The sequence below is a fragment of the Lissotriton helveticus genome, chromosome 12 (genome assembly GCF_964261635.1).
Source record: "Lissotriton helveticus chromosome 12, aLisHel1.1, whole genome shotgun sequence".
Lineage (NCBI taxonomy): Eukaryota > Metazoa > Chordata > Amphibia > Caudata > Salamandridae > Lissotriton > Lissotriton helveticus.
In genome coordinates, this window is record NC_136073.1 from 246,343,890 (window position 1) to 246,366,207 (window position 22,318).

The window sequence follows — 22,318 nt, forward strand, 5'->3', positions numbered from 1 at the left end:
TTTTTTTAAAACGCAGCGCGCAGCGGGAAAACCGCTAGCGAGCATGCGGTTAAAGATCAGCAGCAGGACCCTATAGAGGTCCGAAGATCTGCATTATGACTATGTGTAGTAGGCCTGGGCGGTAAATTCCGTTCCACTTGTGGAATTTGCGGAATTTGGGTAATTTCGCATTACGCGGAAAATGCGGAATTGCCAAGAATTCCGCGATCCGCTGAACTTTTTGTTGGTTTGTGCTTTCAAAATGCGTGTTCGCAAGATATTTCCCCCCGAGCACGCAAACAGCGTTTGTGAACAGGAAAAAAGCATCGCAAACAGGTGGAACAAGCAATTCCGCATGTTCATGGAACTCTGCGTGCTTGCGGAGATTTTTTACTGTTTCGCGGAGTTTTGCATAACGCGACTAGGCAAATTCCGCCCACCCTAATGTATAGTATACACCATAAGCAGATGGGATACATGTGGCGTGAAAGGTCAATATTAGGACCTTGCATAGTTCAAAAGGTCAGCGATGGGGTTGTGTACGATATAAAAGGACAGAGCTAGGCCCATGTAGAGTGTGAAATGTCAGCAGTAAAACAGTGTGCGGTGTAAAGGGGGAGTAATAGGTTCATGTATGTTTTCAACAGTAAGGACGCTCCAGGTATGAATAAAAGGTCAGCCCTAGCACCCAATGTTGTACACAAGGTCAGCATTTTGATAAAGCATGGTGTGAACAGCCAACAGTAGATGAGCACATGATGTCAAAGGTCAGCAGAGAGGTCTTTATGTTTAAAGTATCAGAAGTAGCATTATTTTTTACTGAAAAGATCAACAATGAAAACACATCTAACCTAAATGACATATCATTTCGGAAAAATACCATTTGAAACATGTAGCCTTATAAAACACAATTAAGTCCTTATTCTGGAAATCTTTCGATAAGGTTTGTTCTACCTACACCGATGTTCAATTTTCTACACATACTGCACCGACCTTATTAGAACACCACTTTGCTTTAAAAGAATACGCAAAATCCTGCAGTTTATAGAACAGACACATTCTTCAAGGCTTCCAGTGTATGGATAAGTTTCGGTGAGAGACTCAGGGTTACAGCCAACACCGCCCTCTGGTGGCACTAGAACAACATCTCCCGTGTGTCTTTCAGACATCAAAGGTGCCACCACTGCTGTGAAGTAGTGGGGTTCACCACAGTTATGAGTGAGGTGGCATAGCTCTCTTCACCACTGCGGACACGGCACGCACCTGGGGTGATACAATAGCAGAACACTACATTTCCGTGGGCAAATCTTCCCATTATGAAAAAGAAACCTGAAGAGAGTAAGGGATGTGAATTATGGGCTTGCAAGGATTTCTTCCAGTAAGTCCCTTCGTCTCATTTCAGTATGATGTAATATTGCAACCCCGTGCATGATAATGCTCAGTCTAGACTCTAGACAGACAGTAACTATATGCACTGCAAGATGTCACAACAATTGGAATAAGTGACAAGAGCCTTATGTCAGTCCTTCCAATGGTGATCTCTGCCCTCTCTGCTTTGGGTTCCAGTAAGTCTCTTTCCAGGCGGCACAGGGCTTTCGGAAAGTTTTACCACTTGCTAGAGCTCGTTGCTAAAGGGCAGGGAATATTTGCTGAAAATGCATTTACCAACATGATGAAACTGCTGAAAGCTGCCTGGTTCACCATATCACAGCAGCATGTAAATCCGAGCATCATTTTTTTGTTTTGATAAAAACGAATGCAGAAAGTGGGGGTTTATTATTAAAAACCAAAAAAAAAAAACAATATCACTGATGCTCTAGGAATTTTCTCCTAGATTGTGAGGGCACTGCACCCGATGTATTAAGGCTTTTTGAATTCGCAAAGGGTCTGTTTCGCAGCCTTGAGCCATGTATCATTGCAAAAAGGACTTTTGGTATGTACCGGACACAAACTGTCATTCTGTAACATGTTACCGAATTGCAATTATGGTTTTGCCACTACATACCGATTCAGTATTTGGAAGGGGAGTGTTGCTCTGCTGTCCCCAGCAGGCCATCATCCATGTGCTGGCTGCGAACCATAGTGGATCACATTTTGCGCCCTACCTCATTAATATTTATGAGGGGGCCCACTATTGGGTATGTTGCAAACCGACCTATTAATGCAGAGGTCAGTTTGCAAAATACCACACTGGTCACAAAAATACTGGTTGCAAACTGCAACCAGTATTTTGTGACCAGTGCTTAGAACATCTGGCCCATTGATTCTTTAGTCCTGCCAAAGACTGCCATATAGTCTCTGGAAGTAAAGGAAAAATCCAATACTGTAAATCCCAAGCCTTTCAACCCCATGTAGCCACTGGTCCTTGGTGGTTAGCCCATCTGACAAGTGATCCTGTTGACAGGCCCGGCTGAGGATCTGCCGACAGACAGAAAGGAGTTTCCACGCATTTTAATGAGGCAGAGTAAGCGAGAGGAGAGGGGACATGTCAATGCTCTGTTACTGACCACTTCTAAACGAGGCACATACTTTGGAGCAATATATAAAGCATTTTTCCAATGTGGGTACAATTTAGAAAGAGTGCTTAGCGATATGTCAGTGAATGCCAGCTAGATGCATTGTTTAATCAAAAACTCTAATCGAAGTGTGGGAAAGGCAAATACCTGGTTGGCTTGCCTCTGGCTACAATGGAATCTCTCTAACCTTTTTCCACAAAACCTTTAAAAATAAATAAAAGGACATATTTTTAGCATCATTCACATTCGATTTGTGAGTTAAAAGCACATTCCTAATAGGGAGAGCATCAATATGGGAAGAAATGACAGTAAAATAGTAGGTGTATCAGTGATTCACATTAACAACTAATGTTTATTCAGCCGCCAGTCCATGCATAAATATGAAACACACCTATCAGATAGAATTGGAGAGCACATGCAGCAGCTAAAGGGATTGAAAGACTGAGGGCTTGACTCACAAAGTTATCTGTAAATTTAAGCTCAGCTGATACGCAGAAAAAGCTTTTTTAAAGGGTGTAAACCACTTTTTTTATTCACAAAACACAGTTTTACACTTATGAAAAGAAGCACACCTCACTCTCCCCACAAACTTCACACACCCAACACACTCAACACAATCACACATGCGACCCCTACAACACCACACCCTCCCTGTCCTGCATACGCCTCAACACTCTCTCCCTCACTAAACAAGCAACCGAAATGGGGGATCTGCTACGGACCAGCTTTTCCTGACTAATACCTGTCTGACTCCCTTGTCTTCCCCAATCATCGCCATGGCAACCCTTCCTGCATACAAGATCGCAAGATCAGGTCAAACAGACCCGGTGGCAGAATCACTAACATCTTCAAAGAATCCATCCAATGGTCCACCACCTTGGAAAGCACCCCCAGCAACGTGGAACACTTGACCGTCAAACTCCTCATCACTGCCAACTACACCATGAGTGGTACCCTTGCCTGCTACCCTTCTGACCATGCTCTAAATTCGGCAGCACCATCACAGACTTCATCGCCCCATGATCCTCAACTCCAGCATCTTCATCCTCCCCGGTGACCTCAACTACCACCTGGAGAACCACACTGATCCCAACATGAACCACCTCCCCATGGACCTGTCCAACATCAGACTCAACTAGTGAGTAAAAGGACCCATACACACCACACCACACATACTGGACCCCATCTTCACCAGCTTCAGCAACATCATAGTAGACAAGCCCACACTGATCACCTACTCTGATTATTATTTATTATTATTTTGAAGTTTGTAGAGCGCTCAGCTACCTCCGGGGGAGGTGTCCCGGCGCTAATTGCGGAGAACAGGAGGCGGAAGCAGACTGCTAAGAGTTACAGGTGCTAGGGGAGGCTAAAGAACCAGGCTTTTAGAAGTTTGCGGAAGGCAGATTCCGAATTGGCCTTCCTTATGAACTTGAGTAAAGAGTTCCAAAGATGGGCTGTCCTTACCGTAAAAGACCGACCACCTAATCTGGCTTTAGTGAAATGGGGAGTAACAAGAAGTACTTGGTGATTAGATCTCAGAATCCTCGTCTGTTGGTATTTGCAGAGTCTTTTTCTCAGGTAGTGGGGGCCTGTTTCTTTAATTGCCCTGTAGGCGAGAGTTAGCGCTTTGAATTCTACCCTCCTTTTTACTGGCAGCCAGTGTAGGCTCCGTAGATGGGGGATATATGGTGTCGTATTGGGACATTTATAATGAGCCAGGCGGCCACATTTTGTATAGTCTGTAGCTTTCTGATCAGATAGTCAGGCAGACCCAGGTACAGACTGTTGGCATAATCTAACTGAGACGTGATGAGAGCATGAACTACTGTCTTTCCCCAGTCCATGGGTAAGAGATGGAGGAATCTCCGTAGGGACTTCTTTTTCCAGAAGCATGAAGAGGAGACATGGCCAATCTGAGTCTTGCAAGAGAGAGCGGAGTCAAACTTGAACCTTGTTCTTATTACACACTTAACCCTTAACCACTTAAGTATACCCATCCCACATCACCTCAGGAACACCATCACCACATCTTCACGAGGGGACTGAAAATAGATTACAGAAGCATCCTGATCATCAGAACTCCTTCACCACTAGCCACAACACAACAACAAGGTCCCCAAATCAATCTCAAACTCCTGCTTCACCACCTGTACATATACCCTTGTGCCTGTCAAAGCCAACAAAGCCACGAATACCAGAACGCAAGCAAGCTGGTATACAGAAAACAACAGGCTAACCAAATACCACAGCAAGGAACTTGAATGCAGATGCAGGCAAATTCAGAATGATATGGACAAGAGCGCCTACGAATCTGTTCTGCATTGAGAGCAGCACCAATAGTGCCAAGGAAATCTTTGCCATAGTTACAAACCTCTTAGGCAACAAGATCTACCAACATAATAATGTAAAAGATGATAAACAATGACTTACCACCTCACTGACAACCACCTCCTCAACACCACTCAATACAGAGTCAAGCCCAACCACAGTACAGAGACAACCCTCATCACTGCCATAAATGACATTCGGATGATCATGGACAGAGGTGACACTGCGGCTCTCATCCTACTGGATCTTTCCTCAGTCTTTGTCACTGTCCCCACCCCAACCTTATCCAACGACAGCACTAAGCCAGCCTCCAAGGTCCCTCACCTCTTTGGATTTGCTACTTTCTGAGAGACTGCACCCAGTCAGTCGGCCTGGCTCCTTTCACCTTGCACACTGGCAACCTCGTCTGCAGAATTCCACAAGGATCCTCACTCAGCCCCACTCTGTTCAAGGCTTACATGACCCCACTCGCATGTATCATCCACGATCACGGAATCAACATCATATCATATGCTGACAAACCCTGCTTATACTCTTGTTACTGGCACTACATAAAACACCTGGATCAATTTCTCTGACTAAATGACAGAAGAAACCAGATAGATTAAAAGCAACTGCCTAAAGCTCAACACAGATAAAAGGAAGTAGTAATCTTTGGTAAAGGCCCCTTGCTCTGGGACATCCCTCCCAGCAATCCATACAAAGAATGTCAGACTAGTAATTGACAGCCAACTCACTATGATCAGCCAAGTAAACACAGTCTCTGTCACCTGCTGCCACATACTCAAAATGCTCAAGGAGATCTTTATTTTATTTTTTCTAATTCTTTTTATTAAAAAAAATAAACAAACAATACATATACAAACATCGACGAGAGCGCATCGGGTGACCACTGTTACAAATATAGAGATGCATGCTTCCAAAGGCAATAGCAATCAATTAAAAGAAGAAAACGGGCCTAGGCATCCTCTTGGTCCACACTGGCAGGATCCAATTCCGGTGGTTCACAGATATCGCCTCGGTAGGCCTTCCAGGTTCCCCAGATCTTGACCCATTTGCGGGGTCGCCCCCTGGACACATACACCGACTTCTCACGAAACATACACCATTCAAGGTCATCCATCCATTTCCCAACCCGAGGTGCCCGAGAAGCACCCCAAAGCTGTGCTATATTCCGCATAGCAACCGCACAAGCGAGAGCCACCCAGACCTTACCATGTCTCGGCAGGTCCGTAGGCTCCCACACGTTCAACAGGCATCTCCTCGCCTCCATCTCGACCCTCACTCCCCATACTTCACTCATCTTCGAATGCACCTTGGCCCAGAAGTCACGAACCCTTTCACACTCCCACAGAATGTGCAGGAACGTCCCAGGCAGCCCACACCCCCTCCGACAGTCAGCAAACCCAGCCAAACCCATCCTCAGCAATCCCGGACCCGTGATGTAGGAGCGGTGCAAAATCCGAAGTTGAACCAATCGGAGTCTCATGGGGATCGCCACTTCCTTAGGGGACGACACCGCCTCCCTCCAATCCTCCTCTTTAAGAACAAAGCCATCGGCGACCCACTGTCCGCGCAACAGCACCAAGGGGTCCTCGGTGTGATTGACCAGCTTGCTGTATGTTAAGGAAATCGCCTTAGTGGGCACATGGCCATCAAGCAATCGATCCTCGAGTGGGGAAGCCACCGGCGGCGCCTCGCCCCCGGGGAGAACAGCACACAAGGCATGACTAACCTGAAGGTATCGAAACCGTTCAGTCTCATTCAGCTGATATTTAGCCTGCAACTCCTCAAACGTCAGCAGTCTGCCCTTACCCCACACATCACGCACCTGTGTTATACCGATCAAGTCCCAACGATCAAACCCCTTCGTTTTCCAGAGCATCCCCAACATCTCAGAACTCCACAATGGAGGGGCCAGTGTCAAGCGCCCAGCCCATTTAAGGTCCCTGTTGGCCTCATGCCACACCCTCGTGGAGATCGAAGGAGGCCCTACCAGCGGGAAACGACCGCGCTTCGCATATAATACCCGGGTGTACTCTCCCCCCGGCACCTGACCATGGTCCATCGCATAACCCGGATCGACCGGTGAGCCATAAATAGCATGGTTGATAGGTGCCAACTGGGACGCCCAGTAATATTTCCGGATATTAGGCAGACCAATACCCCCGTCATACCAAGGAAGCATCAATTTCGACAGTGCAATGCGCGGCCTCCCCTCCCACAGAAGGCTACGCTGCAAAGACTCGATCTCACTAAAATACGACGGGGGCACGGGGTCAAAGGAATTCTGTAAAGCGTACAAAAATCACGGGAGAGCCATCATCTTAAAAAGGACAGCTCGGCCCAACAGAGAGAGTGGCAGCGTCTTCCAACGCGCAACATCCGCACAAAGTCTGGCCAAGGGGGGCAACAGATTCAAATGGAAACGCACCCTGGGATCCTTAGAAATCTGGATCCCAAGGTAGCGAAAACTGATCTATTCCAATTTCACAGGGCAGTTCTCAGGCACCCTCGGGGATCCCCGCTCAAAACAAAAAGGACCGACTTCGCCCAATTAATCGCAAAGCCCGAGTATCTCCCGAAGATAGCAAGGACGTCCATAAAAACGATGAGGGAACTGCGAGGGGATGTAAAGTACAGCAGAATATCATCAGCATAAAGCGAGATCTTGTCCTCCCACTCCGAAGTCCAACGCAACCCTCTGATCGAGCGATCCCACCGCATCCAGGCCCCGAGCGGCTCCAGGGCCAAGGCAAACAAGAGGGGCGAGAGGGGGCAGCCCTGTCGAGTCCCTCGTCCAAGAGAAAAGTCACGGGACCTATGATTATTCACGACCACCGAGACAAGGGGGCCGAGTAAAGAAGACGAACCCAGCCAATAAAGACGGGGCCAAACCCCAGCTTCATCAGAACCGCGAAAAGATAAGGCCACTCCACCCGGTCAAAGGCCATAGTAGCGTCCAGAGACAACAACACAGCCGGCTCGCGGATGCGAGACGCACCCGCTACCACGCCATGTAGCCGACGAAGATTAAGGGCGGTGTTACGCCGCGGCATAAAACCGGACTGATCCGGATGGATCAAGGTCGAGATGACTTTCACCAAGCGGGTGGCTAGCAGTTTAGCCAAAACCTTAGGCTCCACATTCAACAAAGAAATCGGGCGGTACGAAGAACAGTCTAATCTAGGTTTACCCTCCTTGTATATGACTACAATGTTGGCAACACGTTGATCGTAGGGCAACTCCCTACGATCCCGGCTTTCCATATACATGTCCTTCAAATACGGGGCCAATCGATTAGCATATGGCTTGAACAATTCGATGGGGAGACCATTGGGGCCAGAAGCCCTGCCAGAATGGACCCCCCTAATAGCCATCGCTACCTCATCATCCGTGAGGGCGGAGTCCAACAATTTCCTATGATCCTCCGACAAGGCAGGCATCGGTATATCCCGTATCATGTCAGCATTATCTACCTCAGTAAAAGAGCCAGCCGAGGAATACACCTCCTCATAGTATCGGGCAAACTCCTCAACTATCAACTGAGGATCCGATGTGACCCCGGAGCCCGCAATATGCAGCTCCGGCACCAAACGGGACCCCCAGTCACCCTTTTCCAGCCAAGCAATCAACTTCCCTGCCTTGTCCCCATGCTCATAGATCCTACTCTGTGTGTTGGCGTGCTGTGCCTTCGCACCGTCACGTGTCAGAGTCTTGTATTCATCCCGGAGCAGTACGAGGCGATGACTCGCCCCAGGGTCACTCCCGGAGGAAACCGCAGTTTCCAAGGCCAAGAGCTCCGCCTCCACTCTATCCAATTCCGTCCTCCTCTTCTTCTTCTGCCCAAAGACAAGGGAGAGGACCTCCCCTCTCACAACAGTCTTGTACGCTTCCCAAAGGGAGCACCTCGACGTGACCGAACCCTCATTCTCACGAAAATAACTATCCGTAACCCGCACAAGTTCCTTTTTTACTACTGGGTCTTTCAGACGCCACGCGTTTATAGGGGCAATTCTACCAACATCTCCCTGTCCCATACACAGCTGAAGCCAAATCGGCGAGTGGTCAGAAACCCCCCGAGCCAGATGAGCTACATCCCGAACAAAGGCTGCCTGAGCCGCTGGCAATAATACGTGATCAATTCTCGAGAGGGAGAGATGCGCCGCCGAGGCATGCGTATACTCGATAGCACTCGGATGTCTGAGACGCCAACCATCTACCAATCCCGACGCAGAAAGAAAGTCGGGCAACCACCTACGAGAGGGCAACAACACACGGAAGGGGCACCTATCCAACTCGCCATCCATGACTGCATTAAAGTCCCCGCCAAGCACCATGGTGCTGACGGGTAAAGTGAGGAACATCCGGCCCAAGTCACGAAACGTGTCAACCTGCAGCGCTGGGGGGACATAAATAGACACAAAGGTGACAGGCCTACCCTCCCAGAGCCCCGATATGCCAACATAAAGGCCACGCTTATCAGCCCAAGTCGATCTGACCGTAAAGGGAAAGGAATTCTTCACTAAGATGCCCACACCCCTAGAGCCAGACGTGAAACCAGTGTGTGCAACAAGCTTGTACCCTCCTCTGTGCAGCGCCATACATCGCTTTCCCATGAGATGCGTTTCCTGCAGCAATACTACATCTGGCAAATGCCGCCTAATTAACTGACTCACCATAGTGCGCTTTATCTTATCACCCAATCCATTCACGTTCCAGCTGAGGATAGAGAACCCCAGACCCTGTCTAACAGAAGCCATACAGCATACCAATGAAGAACAGATCCGAAGGCACCCTTAGCAATCCCTGGTCATACAAAACAAACAAACCAACACACACAAAAACCCCACACCCAATCCCCCAACCACCCGCCCTGCACCCTTGCATGTAGCAAATGCACATCCCCAACTCGCAGTGTGCCTGTCGCCCCCAACTAACTACAATTATCTAAAGGTAGAAAAACAGAGGAGGACCTTACAACAGGCCGCCCCTCCCAAACCAACCACTGTCCCCCCCATCTGGTAAAGGCACAAAAATAGTCACGGACAAAAATAGTCCAGAGGGGGGGGGGGGAGAACGAACAACCCCTACCAGACCCTCTGTGCCAGCGACAGCATCAGTGCGGCTAATAGTCTAAAAGAGTTCACAGTTCCTCACTGTCCGTTCGGGCCTGAGCCCCAGAGTCCGAGCCCTCAATACGATCCAGCCAGTCCGCGGCCACATCAGGAGTGTCAAAGAACCAAGTCTTTCCATCGTGTTCGATCCTCAGACGAGCCAGATACATCATGGAGTCAAGGAGATCTTTAGATGGCTCCCCACTAACCCTCAAAGAACTGTAACTCAGCCCTCATCACCAGTAAGCTGGATTACAGAAATACACTCCATGTTGGAATCAATGCTCAACTGACCAGAAGACTCCAGACTATACAAAACTAAATGGCCAGGCTCACCCTCAATCTCCCACCCTGCAATCACATCATCCCACATCTCGAAGAGCTCTACTGGCTCTCAATCCACAAACGAGCACTCTTCAAACTTCTCACGCACACATACAAAGCATTACACAACACTGGACCCACCTAACCGCAGCCCTGGTTCTGCCCATTCAACTCCTGCTTCAGGCCTGGCATACCCTCCCAGGTGAGTTTTGTGCTACATAAATGCACATAAGAACAATATTACCCCGATATTATGTCATCTTATTCAGGAATAGATCTTCTTCCAGGGGTGGGTACAGAAAGTCTCATGTCTGGATGCTCAGGACAATCTGGCAAACAAACGTGTAAGTTTGTGGGTATGTACAAACTGAATCATTGTGTGTAATGAGAATTGATATTGTCATATACACTCTTCCTTATTGTCAGAAGTAAAATCTCACCTCCATCTTCGATTTAGAGGAGGCTGGTTTGGATAAGTGTAATTAGGATAAGTTAATTTATTTACATCTATAGGAGGCAGCAGCTTTCGAGTACGTATTGCTGCAATCACCTAGGGAGGCCCTGATGGTATTGATACCTAAGGCAGGTCGTGCTCTCTCAGCTCCATCTTCATACTGATCAATAGTTATTCTGAATTTGTATAATAATTTTTTTTCAGGTTTTGGCAAGTTGAATTTTATAGGGCACTCCAATTTAATCAACAGGATTAAAATGACTATGGGCCATATGTATCAAGCTAATTAGCATTCACAAAGGCCGAAATTCTGCGAATTTCGGCCTTTGCGAATGCTAATTAGATAAATGGTATGTATCAAACATGTTTGATGCAAAATAAGGAATTGCAAAATTTGCTATTCCTTATTTTGCGATTGCACTTAAGGAATCGCACATTTTGCGATTCCTTAAATGCAATGTATCAAACAAAAAATATTCAAAAATTGCCATTAAGGATTCGCAAATTACCACCAACTTCTAGTTGGTGGTAAGTTGCGAATTCTTTTCAAAAAGCTTTTTTACAAAAAAACACAGGTGCCATATGACGCCCATACATGCCCTTAGGGCATGTATGTGCGCCATATGCCCCCAAATGCCTTTTTCAGGGGTGCAGCAGGGTGTTCTTGAGACACCCCTGCACCCTTGAAAAAATTCCTAATTTGCGATTAGCAAATTGCTAATCGCAAATTGCACTTTCATTCCTATGGGCCTCCTGGCCCATGGAAATGAATGTGTAATTTGCGATTAGCAATTTGCTAATCGCAAATTAGGAATGCTAAGGAATCACTATTGAAAAGCGATTTTGTACATACATACCGTTTTGCATTTTCTAAATAGCGATTCCTTAAAATTCGCTATTTAGGAAATGCAAAATAGTTTGATGATACATATGGCCCTATGTGTCTGGGAGTAGCACACCCATGAATATAGGCAGACTCTACAGAGTAATGGACCTGGCCCCCTCTAGCTTGGCCTCACTCGGCCTGCTTGGTCCCTGACCTAGAAAAGGCATTTGACACCCTGTATTGGTAGTACTTGATCGCAGGGATGGCTAGATTTTATTTTAGGGAGCACATCATGTGACTCCTTCAGTTGCTCTACATAAGCCCTACTGCAAGAGTCTGGAGGGTCTTCTAATTTCTGCCCCTTTAAAGGTTCATAGGGTACACCACGGCAGGGGTGCCTCCTGTCCCCTTCACATTTCGCATACACCATAGAACTTCTGGCCAACAGATTAAGACCAGAGGGGTGCGTCTGGGACATCCCGCTTGCAGACAGAACCCAAGTCGCATCTCTATGCGCAATGATATTATGGTCTACATAAGAGCAGTGCTTAATTTGTAAAATATTAGGTCCAGGTGCTCAAATATTTTTAGGAGGCCACACCCACTTCCTCTGGCTCCACCCACTTCTCCCGGCTGCACACACTTCCTCCACTGGCACCACTCACTTACTCTATTGACTCCACCCAAATCCTCAAATGACGTTTCTGAAAGCCAAATGTAATAGCTGATGTGAATTTCAGCAAAGGAGCCTTCCCCAGGTAAGATTTTGAAAGTAGATTCCCCCTGGGAAAATGTAGAAAAAAAATTATGCAAAAGTGCATGTAAAGCACTATTTTGGAATAAATTAGCTAGAACAACTAATGCAACTTCTGCAGCGCCACACAGTGGTTAGGGTTGACTTTACTAATTACAATGTATTTCTACCCAAACAAACCCTTTTTAGTAAAGTTACGATAGTCAAAGACTGGGGAAAAATATAACTTTCTAACCTGTAGCATGCTTGTTGCATGTAGCGCTTTGAGAGCAGTTCATAGCCCAATCTGCTAGGTTATTACTTATGGACTGCACAGTAGGAGGATCTATGTGACAAAAGCAGCATCCCACAGAGCAGTGTTAGGGTCTGTTGATAAACTCTACCATGAACCTTATGCTTGCTAGGAGTGTCTTCCAGACTCTGGTGTGAATGGCTGTTTGGATTTTCTGAAGTCACTCATCAGGAACAGTCTCATTAGCAATTTCTCTACAGGTAAGGTTCATTCTAAGGTGTTATATAAATTTTGCCTGATGCAAAGAATGTGTGCCATGCAGATTACAGAACAGTATTTCATGTGCAATGCCCTGGAGAGTTAGATCAGAATTTAGCACTATTGTGGATTGACTGGTGTTGAAAGGACACACAATCTAGATTCCTGCCTTACTGCAAAGAGAGTAATTGAGCTGCCACGCCAAGTATATCAAGGTGTTGTTAAAATAAAGAAAATTTTAATAGAGAATCTGTGGTTTCCTTGCAAGGAGCGGATGGGGGATTAGGCCATGTGGAGCTGCTGGCCATTTAACTAATGTTGTGGAGCAACCAGCCCCAGCCCACAGAAGAACCATGTAACATCACTATCTATGGATTAAGATCAATCACACTGACTGGGAATCGCAAGGCCAACCCTCACTAGGGTAGCATTTGGTATTAGGGTGCAAGTAACCTTTTGGGGGATGTTTTCTTTATCGGTCATGGGCTAAAATGGTGATGCTGTCCAGCCTCCTGTACTACTTTGCCAACCTCCCCTTTCTCATCACAAAGACGTTCTTTCAGGACCTAGAAGTTCAACTTAGGAAAAATAATATGGAGCAGCGGCCAGTGTAGGATAGCTTTGGCTAAACAGAGTCTCCATGTACACCAGGATGAGCTGGGTGCTCCGAACTTTGAACATTTTAACCTGGCAGTGCAGCTCCAATGGATGAGAAGTTGCCTTTCGAGACATTCACAGGAAGAGAAATGCTCTAGTGGAGGCCCTCTGTGACTTGGTGGAATAGGCATGCTGCTTCTGCGGGGCTCTAAAGTTGTGTGTGGACTGCCCCTGTTGTTGTACACGGTTCTGAGCTGCTTAATACTCAGACAGCTGCTCACCAGGCATACAGTATCCTATGTCCCTGCAATCGCCTTGTTTCGGTTCCCCAAGTTCATCAGTCACCTTACAGCTGTAGATCTGAGGTGTTGGGAGAATGTGTGCTTCACTTCACTGGGGAATTGATTCAGGAAGGTCAGCTCCTTTCACATGAAGTGCTCAAAGAACAGTTTGACCGAGGGTAGTTCCTGACATATCAGCTCAAGGTTAAGGACCTTAAGGCTAAATGTCACATTACAGGCACAGAACCCGAGACAGGGGCCTCCAACCTTTTCTGTGGTGGAAGCAACTTATGTTCAATGAAATGCATTGAGATCTACTAATATTATTAGTGTTGTGTAATTTATTTATTTTTATATGTATAATAATTCAACTAAGCAAAAGCTTTATACTTTAATAAGCTGGGCTGCACACTGGTGAGCTACTCAGAGGTAGCTGAAGAGCTACAGTAGCTCACGAGCTACTGGTTGAAGACCCCTGTTCTGGTGCATACCTTTTATGTGTTGGGAAATGGCATGAAACAAATTAGCTAGTCGTATAGAGCACTTCAGCAACACATGCACTTAACATTCCAGCATCTATGCGATGTATGAGAAGCCGAGGTAAGCAGAGCACTACATGACAATGAGTAGAAGGAGTTGATAAAATATCAACACGCCACTTCGTGAAATGCCAGGTTCAAATGTACACAATTTTATTTTTTACACTGGGCATGCTTAGCCTTCGATAAAGCCAATAAAACCTTTGCCTTTATCACCGCCTCCTATCACATGCTGCACCGCACCTTCTATGAATTTCTATAACGTTATTGAGTTGTCTGTCTTTAGGCAGCCTAATGGTCTGCGGTTGTGGACAAGTCGACTGTCATAAATAGATTAGCTAACATGAATTGCTGGGAGGTGTGCGCCCTTCAAATCTATAAATGCCGCAGAAAGGACAAAGTGGCTGCCCGCTTTCTCTGCCTAACTTTAGTCCTGGTTAAAAAAGCAATCACTAGGAGATGGAAGGCTATAGTGCCCACCCCCATGTTTGTCACATGGCACCAGGCCACCCTTAAGTAGGGTGAGGCTGAGAGGACAGCAGTATGCAGGGAAGAGTTTAGAGGCTTGCACAAGTGCCCAATTGTGGGAGATTGGGATAACCTGTTATACACACTGAAAAGGGGATCAAGAGATGACAACCTGCCATGGTAAACTCTTTAAACAGCTTTGGATAACCTTCTGGGATTCTCAAACCTTCAGGTCCATAACAGAACTGAGTCAGAGTGTAGTGAGTCTCCGAGAATTCGCAGAGCATTAGTCAGTTTCCCCCTTTTAATCTAATCACACTTCCTTCTGCACTGCATCTTCTAATTCTCCTTCTACCCCCCCTTTTCTTTTTTTTCTTGTTCTTGCTCCCTATCTTTCTGGTTGGCGAGGGTATTCAGACACTTGATTGCTTGAGCTGACTCATGTTATCCTATTTGCTTTATCTGCTTATTGGTCTTGTCTTCATAGCTCACTTGGTCTTCAGAAATGGCAATAAATATGGGTTATAAAATAAAGATTGCTGCTGATGGCTGGAACAAGAAGCTGACTCAGCTGGGGGTATGCCTCTAGGTGCATTGCTTTTTTCTGTGCTACATGGGCCTTGGGTAAAAGTGAGAGTTTGCCTGAGAACAGAAGAAGCAGTCCTCTTTCACTTCCTCCTGCAATGAGGTACCTTACTTGATTCCCTAGCAGCCATCTTTTCAACTTCCCCCTCACTCAACAGACACTGAGTTCCACTGTAGAGGATAATGAGGAGACAGGTTTTGTATCGTTCTTAACAGCCTGGGACTGCAATCAACTGCGTACAGGTGGCTCTACTCCCCTGAATAGCCTACGCCTACCAGGTGTTTACTACCCTTTCCTGTGACAATAAGAATCTGTTTGAATTGAACTGGTTGTCAGATATTGGATTGCATGGTTTAATGTATTCACACTTGCTGGGTTACTCACATCAGCTGTATTTGCCAAGAAACTTAACTTCAGACTGAGAGGCACTGTGTAGAGAGGCTCACAGGCAAAAAGGCTGCTGTGTACAGTGCCCAGTTCTGGAGCACCTACGCCCAGCTCTTGACTCCTGTTCCTAGAGATGAAATCCACATCTCCAATGGTAGCAAAGAAGCAAGCAGAAAATTACTGTTATGTGGATCAGCTGCTGCAAGAGATCAGTGAGTACTGTGACATGACTGCCCAGACAGAGTGAAGAAGAGAGACATCAGTTAAGAGAAAATCTCCAGAGAGAAAGACAGGGCAGAGACCGAGTGCAGAAAGCCACTGAGCTCGCTAGAAGTCAGTTCTGATGCACATTGATCACTTATGCAGGTGAATGTGGTACTAGGCTTCTAAAGCTCTAGTGATCAGCTATAGAAATAGTCTTGGTCCCTGGACTTGGTAGTAAGTTGGGACAGCCTGTATGCAGAAGTAGCGGAAATTACTAAAAGTCTCTGAAAACAATAATTATTTTAACAGTTGTCTGTGCTAGACCGATGTCACGTAAGCAAGAAACACAAAACAAGTACCTTTCCCAGGCTTGTGCTCTTTATAATGATATTCCCAAATAAAGCTCACCTATTGCACTGTGGATGTCTTTCACAATCATCTTCAGGTGCTCTTCTGCAGTTAGCGCTTCCATTTTTGTTTCGATGGGGCCAGTAAGTCCTTTTACCTCATTTTCCAACACGAGGGGGCCTAGATCTTCAAAAGGGCTTTCAATGTCTTTCTGCGGTCTGTCCTCAGTCCTGTACAACACCTGATCCTCAATGTCCTGCTCCACTGCCTGGTCAATAACACTCAGGTCCTCGATCAGGGGCATTGTGGACAGGCTGTGCCTCATTCCCTGCTTGTTGATTCTGTTATTCTCTTGGACGGATGTGATACAATGTAAACTCTGAGAGGACTTCAGACGGTGGCCAACTGGCATGGGCCGCAGTAGTTCCTGTGTGCTGCGTGACAGGGCGGAGATGTTAGAAGTCTTTGGTGGTGGATCAGCGGAAATCTTGCTTATAACAGGGTAAAGTTTGCAGTAGATTCGGTATTGAAGGTTCTTCAGAAGTTGGGAAACAGGGTGATCGTGGAAGCTTTACAAGAAACAAACACATTTCTTAAAATAATGAGATTGTCAATACTTGTGCAGACACATAGTCAACTGTTGAGCTTATAATTTCATGCACAGTTAGGTAACAATTCGAGGATTTGGGACTTCTTGCATCTAATGTTAGTAAGGATACAGAAGAACAAGTTACTTACCCTTGGTAATGCTCAATCTGGTGGATAGTCTAATGAACCGCAGATTCTTTGCCTTAGAATATCCTCCAGGTGCCAGACTGGATCTGGAGATTTTTAAGCAGGGCTCCCAAGCTCTGATAGGTGCAGTTGTGTCGCTCTGCAGTGACTCTATACTGGCTTGGAGGTGATGGAGTGCAGCCGCATATAAGTACCCTTGAGCGCTAGCATCAGTTACTTGTCTTTTCCTTTTTCACTCTCTCGTACGTGGACAGCGAACAATTGTTGATACCAGTGAACCAGACAATACATCCATGGTCAGTCGAGTGAAAACTCCAGAAAGTACTAGATCCCTTCTTTACCTCAAGCATTCACAGCCTGAATTGTCTACATTCAAATAGAATGCTTCAAGACCTAATAATGAGTTCTTTTTGAGCACCATGTTGTTGGAAACAGTTGTTCAATGCAAAGAAGATCCTGACTTAACGAAAAAAGAGGTTTCTATCAATACATGCAACAATGACAAGGTGTAGCTTTTTACAGGTTCACTGAAACTACAAGTAAGAGAACAGAGGTATATCCCTGCATAGATGAATTACAAGTACCAGGCGGTGATGGTGCTGATCTTATAGACTCTTCAATCAGTAAACTGCTTAACATTCCGGTGGCAGAGGTACAAAGATCTTTGAAACTAGACAAAATAACTGTTTAAGTCTTTGAATGACCTATGCATTCTGTTTTAGAATAGCGCTATGTTTCTATCAGAGAAGAGAAATCTGCATCAACTTTTGTTTACAATCCCTTTGCTCAGAAGGAGCTCCTCTTTGATATTTCTCAAAAGAATCCATTTGATCGGACACTGTACCCGTTCTTATGCCGGTCACCCTTCTCTACTATTTACAACAAGGGGTGGTGATGGACAGAGTCTCTGAATTAAGCAGAGTACTCTCACCCAGTCAAGAGATCAGGGCTAGATCCAACACCGTTTTTTAGCTCATTGCACCATCCCAGTTTCAGAACCTGGCTGTATGCAAATTAGTCTGTCCCTGGCCCAGTGCATCATGGGAACAGGGCAGACCAGACTACAAAAGCCAATTCTTACACTGGGAAGGAAACAAGCTTCCGGGGACCGGTTTCTGCCATTTCAGGCGTCTTCGGCCCGGCTTGCTTGAATCCTGATGGTGCAATGAGCAAGGGACTCACATCTGAGTATACCCTTCCACGCTTAGGGTGGACAAAATTATTTACAACAAGGGGTGGTGATGGACAGAGTCTCTGAATTAAGCAGAGTACTCTCACCCAGTCAAGAGATCAGGGCTAGATCCAACACCGTTTTTTAGCTCATTGCACCATCCCAGTTTCAGAACCTGGCTGTATGCAAATTAGTCTGTCCCTGGCCCAGTGCATCATGGGAACAGGGCAGACCAGACTACAAAAGCCAATTCTTACACTGGGAAGGAAACAAGCTTCCGGGGACCGGTTTCTGCCATTTCAGGCGTCTTCGGCCCGGCTTGCTTGAATCCTGATGGTGCAATGAGCAAGGGACTCACATCTGAGTATACCCTTCCACGCTTAGGGTGGACAAAATTATTTACAACAAGGGGTGGTGATGGACAGAGTCTCTGAATTAAGCAGAGTACTCTCACCCAGTCAAGAGATCAGGGCTAGATCCAACACCGTTTTTTAGCTCATTGCACCATCCCAGTTAAGAATTGGCTTGGTAGTTTGGTCTGCCCTGTTCCCATGATGCACTGGGCCAGGGACAGACTAATTTGCATATAGCCAGGTTCTGAACTGGGATGGTGCAGTGAGCTAAAAAACGGTGATGGATCAAGCCCTGATCTGTTGACTGGGTAGGAGTGTTCTGATTAACTCAGATACTCTGTCCATCACCACCCCCTTTTTGAAATTATTTTGGCCACCATGAGTGTGGAAGGGTATGCTCAGACATGAGTCCCTTGCTCACTGCACCATCAGGATTCAAGCAAGCCGGGCCGAAGACGGCTGTAATGCGAGAAACCGGTCCCCGGAAGCTTGTTTCCTTACCAGTGAAGAATTGGCTTGGTAGTTTGGTCTGCCCTGTTCCCATGATGCACTGGGCCAGGGACAGACTCATTTGCATATAGCCAGGTTCTGAACTGGGATGGTGCAGTGAGCTAAAAAACGGTGATGGATCAAGCCCTGATCTGTTGACTGTGTAGGAGTGTTCTGATTAACTCAGATACTCTTTCCATCACCACCCCCTTTTTGAAATTATTTTGGCCACCATGAGTGTGGAAGGGTATGCTCAGACATGAGTCCCTTGCTCACTGCACCATCAGGATTCAAGCAAGCCGGGCCGAAGACGGCTGTAATGCCAGAAACCGGTCCCCGGAAGCTTGTTTCCTTACCAGTGAAGAATTGGCTTGGTAGTTTGGTCTGCCCTGTTCCCATGATGCACTGGGCCAGGGACAGACTAATTTGCATATAGCCAGGTTCTGAACTGGGATGGTGCAGTGAGCTAAAAAACGGTGATGGATCAAGCCCTGATCTGTTGACTGGGTAGGAGTGTTCTGATTAACTCAGATACTCTGTCCATCACCACCCCCTTTTTGAAATTATTTTGGCCACCATGAGTGTGGAAGGGTATGCTCAGACATGAGTCCCTTGCTCACTGCACCATCAGGATTCAAGCAAGCCGGGCCGAAGACGGCTGTAATGCCAGAAACCGGTCCCCGGAAGCTTGTTTCCTTACCAGTGAAGAATTGGCTTGGTAGTTTGGTCTGCCCTGTTCCCATGATGCACTGGGCCAGGGACAGACTAATTTGCATATAGCCAGGTTCTGAACTGGGATGGTGCAGTGAGCTAAAAAACGGTGATGGATCAAGCCCTGATCTGTTGACTGGGTAGGAGTGTTCTGATTAACTCAGATACTCTGTCCATCACCACCCCCTTTTTGAAATTATTTTGGCCACCATGAGTGTGGAAGGGTATGCTCAGACATGAGTCCCTTGCTCACTGCACCATCAGGATTCAAGCAAGGGGTGCCGCTCGCAGTGAGGTTTTTGCAGTGAATTCACCCGTTTCCTTTCCTACGCAACAGGAGTTGCCAGCACGACTTCCAGGCCACGGAGGAGCAGAGGAGCTGAATAGCGAGGCCGCAGTGGAGGTGAGAGGCGCGGCCCCGGGACTGCGAGGACCAGCATTCAACACCTGCAGCTGGTCCTCTTCCCGTGCGAGCCGCGCCCCCTCCCAGTGCCCGCCCACATCTTAGTGCTCTTTACCTCTCGCGGCCCCCGCTCCGCGGGAGCCGCTCGCAGTGAGGTTTTTGCAGTGAATTCACCCGTTTCCTTTCCTACGCAACAGGAGTTGCCAGCACGACTTCCAGGCCACGGAGGAGCAGAGGAGCTGAATAGCGAGGCCGCAGTGGAGGTGAGAGGCGCGGCCCCGGGACTGCGAGGACCAGCATTCAACACCTGCAGCTGGTCCTCTTCCCGTGCGAGCCGCGCCCCCTCCCAGTGCCCGCCCACATCTTAGTGCTCTTTACCTCTCGCGGCCCCCGCTCTGCGGGTGCCGCTCGCAGTGAGGTTTTTGCAGTGAATTCACCCGTTTCCTTTCCTACGCAACAGGAGTTGCCAGCACGACTTCCAGGCCACGGAGGAGCAGAGGAGCTGAATAGCGAGGCCGCAGTGGAGGTGAGAGGCGTGGCCCCGGGACTGCGAGGACCAGCATTCAACACCTGCAGCTGGTCCTCTTCCCGTGCGAGCCGCGCCCCCTCCCAGTGCCCGCCCACATCTTAGTGCTCTTTACCTCTCGCGGCCCCCGCTCTGCGGGTGCCGCTCGCAGTGAGGTTTTTGCAGTGAATTCACCCGTTTCCTTTCCTACGCAACAGGAGTTGCCAGCACGACTTCCAGGCCACGGAGGAGCAGAGGAGCTGAATAGCGAGGCCGCAGTGGAGGTGAGAGGCGCGGCCCCGGGACTGCGAGGACCAGCATTCAACACCTGCAGCTGGTCCTCTTCCCGTGCGAGCCGCGCCCCCTCCCAGTGCCCGCCCACATCTTAGTGCTCTTTACCTCTCGCGGCCCCCGCTCCGCGGGTGCCGCTCGCAGTGAGGTTTTTGCAGTGAATTCACCCGTTTCCTTTCCTACGCAACAGGAGTTGCCAGCACGACTTCCAGGCCACGGAGGAGCAGAGGAGCTGAATAGCGAGGCCGCAGTGGAGGTGAGAGGCGCGGCCCCGGGACTGCGAGGACCAGCATTCAACACCTGCTGCTGGTCCTCTTCCCGTGCGAGCCGCGCCCCCTCCCAGTGCCCGCCCACATCTTAGTGCTCTTTACCTCTCGCGGCCCCCGCTCCGCGGGTGCCGCTCGCAGTGAGGTTTTTGCAGTGAATTCACCCGTTTCCTTTCCTACGCAACAGGAGTTGCCAGCACGACTTCCAGGCCACGGAGGAGCAGAGGAGCTGAATAGCGAGGCCGCAGTGGAGGTGAGAGGCGCGGCCCCGGGACTGCGAGGACCAGCATTCAACACCTGCAGCTGGTCCTCTTCCCATGCGAGCCGCGCCCCCTCCCAGTGCCCGCCCACATCTTAGTGCTCTTTACCTCTCGCGGCCCCCGCTCTGCGGGTGCCGCTCGCAGTGAGGTTTTTGCAGTGAATTCACCCGTTTCCTTTCCTACGCAACAGGAGTTGCCAGCACGACTTCCAGGCCACGGAGGAGCAGAGGAGCTGAATAGCGAGGCCGCAGTGGAGGTGAGAGGCGCGGCCCCGGGACTGCGAGGACCAGCATTCAACACCTGCAGCTGGTCCTCTTCCCGTGCGAGCCGCGCCCCCTCCCAGTGCCCGCCCACATCTTAGTGCTCTTTACCTCTCGCGGCCCCCGCTCTGCGGGAGCCGCTCGCAGTGAGGTTTTTGCAGTGAATTCACCCGTTTCCTTTCCTACGCAACAGGAGTTGCCAGCACGACTTCCAGGCCACGGAGGAGCAGAGGAGCTGAATAGCGAGGCCGCAGTGGAGGTGAGAGGCGCGGCCCCGGGACTGCGAGGACCAGCATTCAACACCTGCAGCTGGTCCTCTTCCCGTGCGAGCCGCGCCCCCTCCCAGTGCCCGCCCACATCTTAGTGCTCTTTACCTCTCGCGGCCCCCGCTCCGCGGGTGCCGCTCGCAGTGAGGTTTTTGCAGTGAATTCACCCGTTTCCTTTCCTACGCAACAGGAGTTGCCAGCACGACTTCCAGGCCACGGAGGAGCAGAGGAGCTGAATAGCGAGGCCGCAGTGGAGGTGAGAGGCGCGGCCCCGGGACTGCGAGGACCAGCATTCAACACCTGCTGCTGGTCCTCTTCCCGTGCGAGCCGCGCCCCCTCCCAGTGCCCGCCCACATCTTAGTGCTCTTTACCTCTCGCGGCCCCCGCTCCGCGGGAGCCGCTCGCAG

General features: G+C 48.4%; 1 protein-coding gene across 1 annotated transcript in view; it reads right to left on the reverse strand.

Annotated features, from left to right (window-relative positions):
- VPS9D1 (VPS9 domain containing 1) overlaps positions 1-22,318 on the reverse strand; it is a 287,723-nt gene that overhangs the window by 102,145 nt on the left and 163,260 nt on the right. The window contains exon 10 of the mRNA XM_078671009.1: positions 16,262-16,770. Within this exon, the coding sequence (XP_078527135.1) occupies positions 16,262-16,770 (509 nt within the window). The remainder of the gene's footprint in view (positions 1-16,261; positions 16,771-22,318) is intronic.